This window comes from Myxine glutinosa, chromosome 1, assembly GCF_964187855.1.
Source record: "Myxine glutinosa chromosome 1, kmMyxGlut1.1, whole genome shotgun sequence".
Taxonomy (NCBI): Eukaryota; Metazoa; Chordata; class Myxini; order Myxiniformes; family Myxinidae; genus Myxine; species Myxine glutinosa.
The window spans coordinates 211443757-211454634 of NC_136261.1; the positions used below are offsets into that span (position 1 = coordinate 211443757).

Genomic DNA, 10878 nt, shown 5'->3' on the forward strand with positions numbered 1-10878 from the left:
ATGATACCAGGGCAGACATGCACGACCAACAAAGGGGTCCACACTTTCCAACAGACGAGGGCAACCACATATGTAACCATGCTTCCACCCGCACAAATCTATGACTGTTGAGGAAACGAAACACTTTTCAGGCTCTCCAGTTTAAAGGAACCGGTGGGGTGCATTTGATCCGTTACTTCCTTGTTGCACCACCAATGGCCACTTAGATCCTGTGCGGTGGTCGTTGCATACTTGCTGAAAGTTTTCATTTTGCGCATTTGCGACCTGTGGATGTCACTGCGTTATGACGTAACACACCCAAACTTGGCGCCCGATCTCATGGTGGTGCAACAAACAATTAATCTCCTGCAGTAGAACCTTTGAGCAGCTCAATGTCTGACATTCCACGTATGGGTGTTATGAGGACGTTTTTAGGCTAAGAACAGGATTATTTATTTCAGAGGATGAGTTGTTCATTTGTGAAGTAAATTTAAAATAAAGTGTTCCAGGAAAGGATAAATTTAGCGAACTGATCTGCCAGAAAGTTAAAGTTCATCAATGGACATCTTGGTGATATTCTTTCGATCCAACACCCTACTCCTCCCTGAATCAGACTGTGATCAGCACTTGCACCCTTTTGCGTCACACCTGCATTCTCAACCTGACAAATGCATCACAGAAGGGATTATGAGTTCACCTTTCCTGGTGTAGTTGATACATCCTGCCAGTCCTCATGTGTGGATGATTCCACTTGAATACCACTCGTCCGATCCTACCCAGAACACCAGGAATCTCATACCAAACGGTTATTGATAAAATGCTCCTCTGAGTGCCCCCTCACCCTCAACAACATTTATCACCATTTCAGTAAAATATCTTTCATTAATTCTCAATTCTTGTTCTCTTGTGTCCATCACACAGGAAACTGTTCCAGCTGTTCCTCAGAAGATTATATGGGATTTCAGGTATTTGTACAATGGAATTCATCACATCGTTCCAACCTCCTTTCTGAAGGTATGATCACACACACACATCATTCCAGAAACATGCACACTTTAATGCCACAGGATATAATTTATACCAGGACAGACACGCACACCCACCTGAGCATGTAGACACTTCATAACAGGCCAGGACAACCACATATGCAACAACATAGCAACTCGCAGAATCACATATGTACTGTTGTGGCCAAAAATATTGGCACCCGTGCACTTCTTTCAAACAATGCACCATTTCTTTCAGAAAATTGTTGAAATTCAAAAAAAATTGGTTTCTACAAATGTACGTCTTTGGTTTGCAATGGAACAAAACAAAAAAAAGCTGAAGATATTCCGAAATCTTAGCTTATTCCACACAAAAATCCTAAAATGGCCTGGACAATATTATTGGCACGTTTTAGAAGTTGTGAGAAATATTTGGATTTCGAGCAGGTGATTCTCCTTTACTTTGGAATTGAACTCACCTTTGGTGAGTTGCAGGTGCCTGCAATGTAAGAATCATGCATTCAACCAGTTTGAATGGAGAAAAGAAAGAAAACCAGAGAATTGTCTGAGGAGGTCAGACACAATATTGTAGCCAAGCATGGACAATCTCAAGGCTACAAGTCCATCTCCAGAGACCTTGATGTTCCTGTGTCCACCGTACGCAATGTTATCAGGAAGTTTGAGGCCATGGCACTGCAGTCAACCTCTCTGGACGTGGCCACAAGAGAAAACTTGATCGAAGATTACAGCGAACGATTGATCGAATTATGGAGAAAGCATCTCAATCAACTGCCAAACAGATTCAAGCTGACCTTCAGACACAGAGGATATAAATTTCAACACAGTGAGTCAATTAAATCACAACACAGTATGACAATTTCAACTCGCACCATCCGTCGCCAACTTAATGAAATGGGGTTCTATGGTCGGAGACCCTTGAGGACTTCACTGCTGAGAGAGAGACAGAAGAAAGCATGACTGGAGTTTGGCAAAACACACCTGAACAAGCCAAAATCCTTCTGGGTGAATGTCCTATGGACAGATGAGACCAAATAAGAGCTTTTTGGTAAAGCACGTCATCTCTATGTTTACAGAAAACAAAATGAAGCATTCAAATAAAGGAACACCTTCCCTACAGTCAAACATGGAGGAGGTTCAGTGATGTTTTGGGGTTGCTGTGCTGCCTCTGGCACTGGGTGACTTGAATGTGTGCATGGCATCATGAAATCAAGAGATTACCAAGGCATTTTGGAGCGCAATGTTCAACCCAGTGTCAGAAATCTGGGTCTCCGTCGAAGGTCATTGGTCTTCCAGCAGGACAATGACCCCAAACACACTTCAAAAAGCACCCTGGAATGGTTCAAGACAAAATGCTGGACAGTTCTGAAGTGGCCAGCAATGAGTCCAGATCTAAATCCCATTGAACACCTGTGGGGAGATCTGAAAACAGCAGTTGGGAGAAGGCATCTTTCAAATCTGGCAAAACCGGAGCAGTTTGCACAAGAAGAGTGGGTCAAACTGCCAGTAGCGAGGTGTAGAAACTCATTAATGGCTATAGGAAGCGCTTGACTGCAGTTATTTTGTCCAAAGGCTGTGCTACCAAATATTAAGGATAGGGTGTCAATAATTTTATCAACAGCATTTCTTTTTATTTTATGACTTCAAAGGATATATTAAGTTCTGAATGAAAAACAATGGTTCTGTAAAATTAACAGTGAAATAGAGAATTGTGGAGGCCAAATACTTTTGTCCATTTGAACTTGGTTTTTGAGAAAATTGTGAGTTATTTGAAAAAGGTGTGAGGGTGCCAAAATTTTTGGCTTCGGCTGTAACCTCACACCATCCAGAACATATCCCTGATTGTTGAGGGATCACTGATCATTTGTGGCCACTTTGGTGAAATATCTTTCGTTAATTCTCATTTCTTCTTCTCTTGTGTCCATCACACAGGAAACTGTTCCATCTGTTCCTCAGAAGATTATAGGGGTTTTCAGGTATTTGTACAATGGAATTCATAACATCGTTCCAACCTCCTTTCTGAAGGTATGATCACACACACATCATTCCAGAAACATGCACACTTTAATGCCACAGGATATAATTTATACCAGGACAGACATGCACATCCACCTGAGCATGTAGACACTTCATAAAAGGCCAGGACAACCACATACGCAACAACATAGCAACTCGCAGAATCACATATGTACTGTTGTGGCCAAAAATATTGGCACCCTTGCACTGCTTTCAAACAATGCACCATTTCTTTCAGAAAATTGTTGAAATTAAAAAAAATTTGGTTTCCACAAATGTATGTCTTTGGTTTGCAGTGGAACAAAACAAAAAAAAGCTGAAGATATTCCGAAATCTTAGCTTATTCCACACAAAAATCCTAAAATGGCCTGGACAATATTTTTGGCATGTTTTAGAAGTTGTTAGAAATAATTGGATTTCAAGCAGGTGATTCTCCTTTACTTTGGAATTGAACTCACCTTTGGTGAGTTGCAGGTGCCTGCAATGTAAGAATCACGCATTCAACCAGTTTGACTGGAGAAAAGAAAGAAAACCAGAGAATTGTCTGAGGAGGTCAGACACAATATTGTAGCCAAGCATGGACAATCTCAAGGCTACAAGTCCATCTCCAGAGACCTTGATGTTCCTGTGTCCACCGTACGCAATGTTATCAGGAAGTTTGAGGCCCATGGCACTGCAGCCAACCTCTCTGGACGTGGCCACAAGAGAAAACTTGATCGAAGATTACAGCGAACGATTGATCGAATTATGGAGAAAGCATCTCAATCAACTGCCAAACAGATTCAAGCTGACCTTCAGACACAGAGGATATAAATTTCAACACAGTGAGTCAATTAAATCACAACACAGTATGACAATTTCAACTCGCACCATCCGTCGCCAACTTAATGAAATGGGGTTCTATGGTCGGAGACCCTTGAGGACTTCACTGCTGAGAGAGAGACAGAAGAAAGCATGACTGGAGTTTGGCAAAACACACCTGAACAAGCCAAAATCCTTCTGGGTGAATGTCCTATGGACAGATGAGACCAAATAAGAGCTTTTTGGTAAAGCACGTCATCTCTATGTTTACAGAAAACAAAATGAAGCATTCAAATAAAGGAACACCTTCCCTACAGTCAAACATGGAGGAGGTTCAGTGATGTTTTGGGGTTGCTGTGCTGCCTCTGGCACTGGGTGACTTGAATGTGTGCATGGCATCATGAAATCAAGAGATTACCAAGGCATTTTGGAGCGCAATGTTCAACCCAGTGTCAGAAATCTGGGTCTCCGTCGAAGGTCATTGGTCTTCCAGCAGGACAATGACCCCAAACACACTTCAAAAAGCACCCTGGAATGGTTCAAGACAAAATGCTGGACTGTTCTGAAGTGGCCAGCAATGAGTCCAGATCTAAATCCCATTGAACACTTGTGGGGAGATCTGAAAACAGCAGTTGGGAGAAGGCACCTTTCAAATCTGGCAAAACAGGAGCAGTTTGCACAAGAAGAGTGGGCCAAACTACCAGTAGAGAGGTGTAGGAAGCTCATTCATGGATATAGGAAGTGCTTGACTGCAGTTATTTTGTCCAAAGGCTGTGCTACCAAATATTAAGTAGAGGGTGTCAATAATTTTATCAACAGCATTTCTTTTTATTTTATGATTTCAAAGGATATATTAAGTTCTGAATGAAAAACAATGGTTTTGTAAAATTAACAGTGAAATAGAGAATTGTGGAGGCCAAATACTTTTGTCCATTTGAACTTAGTTTTCGAGAAAATTGTGAGTTCTTTGAAAAAAAAGTGCAAGGGTGCCAATATTTTTGGCTTCGGCTGTAACCTCACACCATCCAGAACCTATCACTGATCATTTGTGGCCACTTTGGTGAAATATCTTTCGTTAATTCTCAATTATTGTTTTCTTCTGTCCATCACACAGAAGGTTGTGTCTGTGGAGCCCCAAGACATTTCCAGGTCTTTGTGTGAAACAATCTGTAACATCGTTCCGTCCTCCTTTCTGAAGGTATGTTCGCATATATGTCACTCCAGAAACACACGTTTTAATGCCGGGGAATATAACTTATACCAGGGCAGACATGCTCGTCCAACAAAGTGTTTCCACGCTTTCCAAAAGACGAGGGCAGCCACATATGTAACCACGCTTCCACCCGCACAAATCTATGACTGTTGAGGAAATGAAACACTTTCAGGCTTTTCAGTTTAAAGGAATCGGAGGGGCCGTTTGATCCGTTACTTCTTGACTGCGCCACCAATGGCCACTTCGATCTTGTGCGGTGTTCATTGCACACTTCCTAAAAGTTTTCACTGTGCGCATTTGTTACCTGTGGACATCACGGCGTTTTGATGTCACACACTTAAATTTGGCATTCTATTTATCTCAAGGTGGTTCAATAGTCAATAATTAATCTCCTGCGATTTGGGTGTTGCGAGGACTCCATCTCCATCCCGAGTTTGGGTGTTGTGAAGACGTTATTCGGCTAAGAACATATTTATATATCTCAGAGGATGAGTTGTTCATTTATGAAGTAAATTTACAATAAAATGTTCAAATAAAGGTTACATTTAGTGATCCGATCTGCCAGGAACTTAATTTTCACGAATTGAGATTTTGGTGATGATTTTTCGATCCAAAACCCCACTCCCTGAACCAGACTTATCAGCACTTGTAGCCTTTTGGGTCGGACCTGCATTCTCAACCTGACAAATGCATCACAGAAGGGATTATGAATTTACCTTTCCTGGTGTTGTTGATACATCCTGTCAGTGCTCACGTGTGGATGATTCCAATAAGCATATCACTCGTCCAATCCGACCCAGAACACCACTAATCTCATACCAAACGAATATCGACAAAATGCTCCTCTGAGTGCCCCCTCACCCTCAACACTGATCACGATTTCAGTGAAATATCTTTGATTAATTCTCAATTCTTCTTCTCTTGTGTCCATCACACAGGAAACTGTTCCATCTGTTCCTCGGAAGATTATAGGGGTTTTCAAGTATTTGTACAATGGAATTCATAACATCGTTCCGACCTCCTTTCTGAAGGTATGGTCACACACTTTAATCCCAGAGGATATAAATACCACCATGACATACATGCAGAGCCAACTGAACATGTACACACTTCATAACAGGCCAGGACAACCACATACGCAGTGACATAGCCACTCGCAAAACCACATCTGTAACCACACACACCATGCAGAATATATCCCTGACTGTTGAGAGATAACTGATCATCTGTGGCCACTTTGTTGAAATATTTCATTAATTCTCAATTATTGTTTTCTTCTGTCCATCACACATTTTTTCATGTCCCTTTTCATGTCTCTCAGAAGTCCGAAGTTAACATCCTTCCGACCTCCTTTCTGAAGGTATGATCGCAAACACATCACTCAAACACACGCTTTAATCCCAGAGGGGTCCTGACTTAACACACTCAAACATGGCGTCCTAGCTCAAGAGGGTTGAACGCACGGTTAGTTTCCTGCAGTAGAACCACCAAGCAACTCATGGGCCGAAATTACATGTGTGGGTTTTGCGAGATTGTGTGATGTCTAGAACAGGTTTACTTATTTCAGTGGATGAGTTGTTCATTTATTAAGTAAATTAAAATTAAAATGTTCCTCCAGAGGTTAAATTTAGCGATCTGATCTGCCCGAAATTTATGGAGATCTTGGTGATGATTATTAGATCCAAGACCAGACTCGTCACCGGGGTGGTCCCTCATCATCACTTGTACCATTTAGAGTCAAACCTGCATTCTCAACCTCTTATAACGAAACAGAAGTAAAGCAGCAGAGGTTGTGAGTGCAGAGGACAATGTAAAAGATACAGGTGATGTGATGAAGATGGCTAATGGACATCAAAAGGCAAATTCGGAAAAGTATCACCGCTCAAAAAGAGCTTGAGCGAATGTAGAAAAATAAATGTTTTCCCGGTGTTACCAGTGTTGCTTCGTTTGGGTTGAAGTCGTGTGAACGGAAATGGACAGTTTGTGTCAATCACTTTGACGAGTATGGGTTAGTTTGGGTTGAAATGACGATTACGAGTATTGGTTAGTTTGGGTTAAAATCACTTTGACAGGTGTTATTAATTATAATAACTAGAACTGCCACTTTGTAACTGTTGGCAGTGATGGTCCGGTGCAAAGACGTCCCACTTTGATCAGACACGTGACCAATGAAATCCTCTTAAAAAAAAAAAAAAACTCGATTCAGAATTTGATTTAAAAAATGAAATTTAAAGGAATTCAAACAATACTCAGATTCAAAATAATTTTTAATAATGGCTGCCAGAAATGCAACCGCCGATGTTTAAATTACCAAACTGTATTCCAAAATACTCGTTAATAATGTGTGTGAAGTTTCACATCATTCTTTTAAGCCGTACTGGAGTGTGAAAATAATTATTCTTCTTCATCATAAAGGTTTCTTCTTCTTCACATATATATAATATTCTGGCTGCCAGACCATGTGATCTATCACATTTAAATTTTGTAAAGTTTGACTTCAACAGCATAAGCCGTTTCATGGAAAGTTATTTATTTATTTTACTTTGATCCAATATGGCTGCCCAACCACATGGCCTTTGAGATAAAAAAAAATGTCCGCCGCCTAGCATTGGGAAGGAGTTCATGTGTGTGATGTTTTGTGTTGATCGGATAAGGTTCGTTTTTTTTATCCAATATGGCTGACAAACAATGTGACCTATGACTTGATCGTTTTCAACATATATTTCCCAAGGCTGTTAGATCATATGTGTGGCGTTTCACATCGATCTAGTGAGCCGTTTTGGAGAAAGTTTGTATTTTCAAGCCAATATGGCTGCCGAATCATGCGACCAATGACATCATCAATACGAGAACGGCACTCAGTGGAGAGCATACCTCCGCCTGGTTGGCCATATCAATCAATGGTGAAGAATCCCTTAAAAAATTCTGCAAGCTGGATCGGATCTGGATCTTCACCAAAATTGAATCGATTCTTCTTTGTCTCACACAAACAACCTGTTCAACAAGTTTCGTCCAAATCCATCCATAAACTTTTGAGATATCCTGCTATGCATCGTTTTTGGCCCTATCTCCCAATGGTGAAGAATCACTTGAAAAAAATAAATAATTATATCCGAATCCATATTCAGATCTTCACCAAAATCCAATTGAATCGATCTTGTCAGACACCCAACCAATCCACAAAGTTTCGTCCAAATCCGTCCATAACTTTTTGAGATATCCAACTAAGGAATTGTTTAGGGCCCTATCTCCCAAAGGTGAAGAATCACTTAAAAATTCTAATAGCCGGATCCAAATCCGGATCTTCACCAAAATCTAATCATTTCGTCCTTGTCACATACGCTACATCTCTGACATATTTCGTCCGAATCCGTCCACAACTTTTCGAGATATTTTGTTCACAGACAAAAGGACAGACAAACAGACAGGGGTGAAAACATAACCTCCATCCACCTTTGGTGGCGGGGGTAATAATTCTCCCATACAATTTTTGCCTAGATTACGCTCAATACATTTCAAACTGATTGGATTAAGCATTGTACTTATGACCGGATTAAGTGTTGTATATGAAGGCACCGATGTCATGATCAACATATATTTTACTCCTCATGGGGAGTTCTTGACGATGTGTCAATTTTCAATTTTTTTCATGGAGCGTTTTCAGAGATACAGAGGTGCAAAGTTATTTTTTTATTTTTTTTTTCCAAAATGGCACCCGCACCTCGTGACCTATTATATCATTCTTATCATTTAAAAAAAATCTACTGCATTAGGTGCTCCTTTGGTGAAAATTCCGTGGCAATCGCTCAAGCGGGTTGCAGAGAAAATGAATTTAAAAGAAAATAAACGTGCAAAAACGGGAGAATAAAAAATATTAATAAACTTGACGAAAACAATTAGGTTCCAGTGTTCTGTCATTGTGTTAATTGAAACTGTCATTCTGGTGTTTCACAGGCAGGTTGTTTCATCAATGTATGTGTCGTCCTTCGGATGTCGGTAAACCTGGTCATCCCGTTTGTCGGCATTATATATACAGATATATATATAGATATATACAGATATATATAGATATATAGATATATAGATGTGTGTAAATGTGCATGTATTTGTATCATGTATAAGGGTAAGTGGGATCCATAGCTATAATGTATGAAGGATTTAATAATGCTTTGTCTAAATGCGTTGTGGGACTAAAACATTTTTCCTAAACTCAGTTTTCTGACTTCTTTTTTTTGTAGATCGAACCTGACACCTGCCCATGGGAGCCCTCCATATGGAGCTCCCCAAAGTGCGCTCCAACACATTGGTTGACCCCAGCAACTGAGATCCCTGGAAATGAAACCACATGTCTGGATGATATGGATGTTCACCGTAAGTTGATTTTGATGCTGAATGTAAAATATGTTGAGAGAACAAGAAAATAGTAGTGATTCGTAAGTTGGGTGGACTGTTTCATTGCATTACCTTTTGTAATAATTTCTTCATTGCAGATATAACAACAGGTTGAGAATTACTTGTATAACTGTGATTTTTGTGATTTTAAATGATATTTGGCCTCGTTTTATTTTCACACTGAAATGTTGGAATCATAATTGATTATGATTTATTGATTAGGAACGGCTGATCTGCGTTTGTTTTGCTTAATTTGATTTCAAAGTCATCCAAGTAAAATTTTCTCTTTCTTTTGCTCATTGCAAACCCAAACCCTTCAGAATGTCTGGACTTCATTTCAAGGGAAGATCAGGAAGAAGAGATGGTGGAGATGAACATCTACGAAATCATCTTTCAAGTTGTGTACAATTCTTTGGCAATTCGCTGGATTCTTTTCTGTTTTACAAAGTGGATAAAGAGGCTGAAAAAGATGTACACCAATAAAATGCACCACAAAAAGAGGAAGAGGTGATGCACTTGCAAGCTTGAAAGCAAAGGACCAACCCTATGGCCAAGTTCCTGGGGTAAGGTGCTGCAGGATATGTGGGCAAGAAGCTGACCCAATCATGGAGCGTTACCATGATGCTCCCCTACAACGAGCAATCCTACAACGACAACGACACCCACACCCTACAACAATGACATGATGCTCCCCTACAACGAGCTGACCCAGTCATGGTGCTTTACCTCAATCTTGAGAGGGGTTGGATGACGTGATGCTTCCCTACAACGAGCTGCACAGAAACTTGCGGCAATGTTCCAGGCAGCCATGGTAGCCAATCCGCAAATGTAATAATACAAATGTAACTAATACATACAAATGTAACTAATACATACAAATGTAACTAATACACACAAATGTAACAGTAATACATACAAATGTAACTGTAATACATACAAATGTCACAGTCATTAAATTTGGCCCACATACCAAGTATGACCCGGGGATTGTCCGAAGGGTATTTTAAGTGCTCCAATGGAACGGTTGATAAGGAACAGCTGGCTTCGCAAGTGACAAGTAATTCGGACTTGTGAAGATCAGGCATTCGAAGATGAGCACTTGGAGTTCACTCGTCCTGTCGTTGCTTTAATCATTGTAATCCTCCACAATCGTAATCCACAATCATTGAAATTGTAATCTATTGTAAATAACCCTGTATGTTTAAGGACTTTTAATAAACTGTAATCACTGTCCTTCAATAAACATTGTAAACAGTACCTGGTGTCATCGTTTTTTAATATTATTTAAGCATATTTTATGAAACTGTAACCATGTGCATTCATGGTCGCAGACATTTTTTTTTAACTTTAAAAATTTTCCCCTATGCATCAGGAAATGCCGGGAACAAATCCCTCTCTTCCTCATTGAAACAATGCCCTGACATTTGCGGTGTCGACATTCGTGGGATTTTCCCCTATGAATCAGGAAATGCC

The 10878-nt window shown here is 40.2% G+C and overlaps 1 protein-coding gene across 1 annotated transcript; it reads left to right on the forward strand.

The window, feature by feature from the left end:
* Positions 1–270: 270 nt before the first annotated feature.
* On the forward strand, positions 271–10662 carry LOC144891003 (uncharacterized). Its single transcript, XM_078772999.1, has 7 exons — positions 271–280; positions 848–993; positions 2916–3008; positions 4915–4998; positions 5952–6044; positions 6335–6373; positions 9252–10662. The coding sequence occupies exons 1-7, from the start codon at positions 271–273 to the stop codon at positions 9435–9437; spliced, it is 651 nt and encodes a 216-aa protein (XP_078629125.1). The 3' UTR covers positions 9438–10662.
* The last annotated feature ends 216 nt before the right edge of the window (positions 10663–10878 follow it).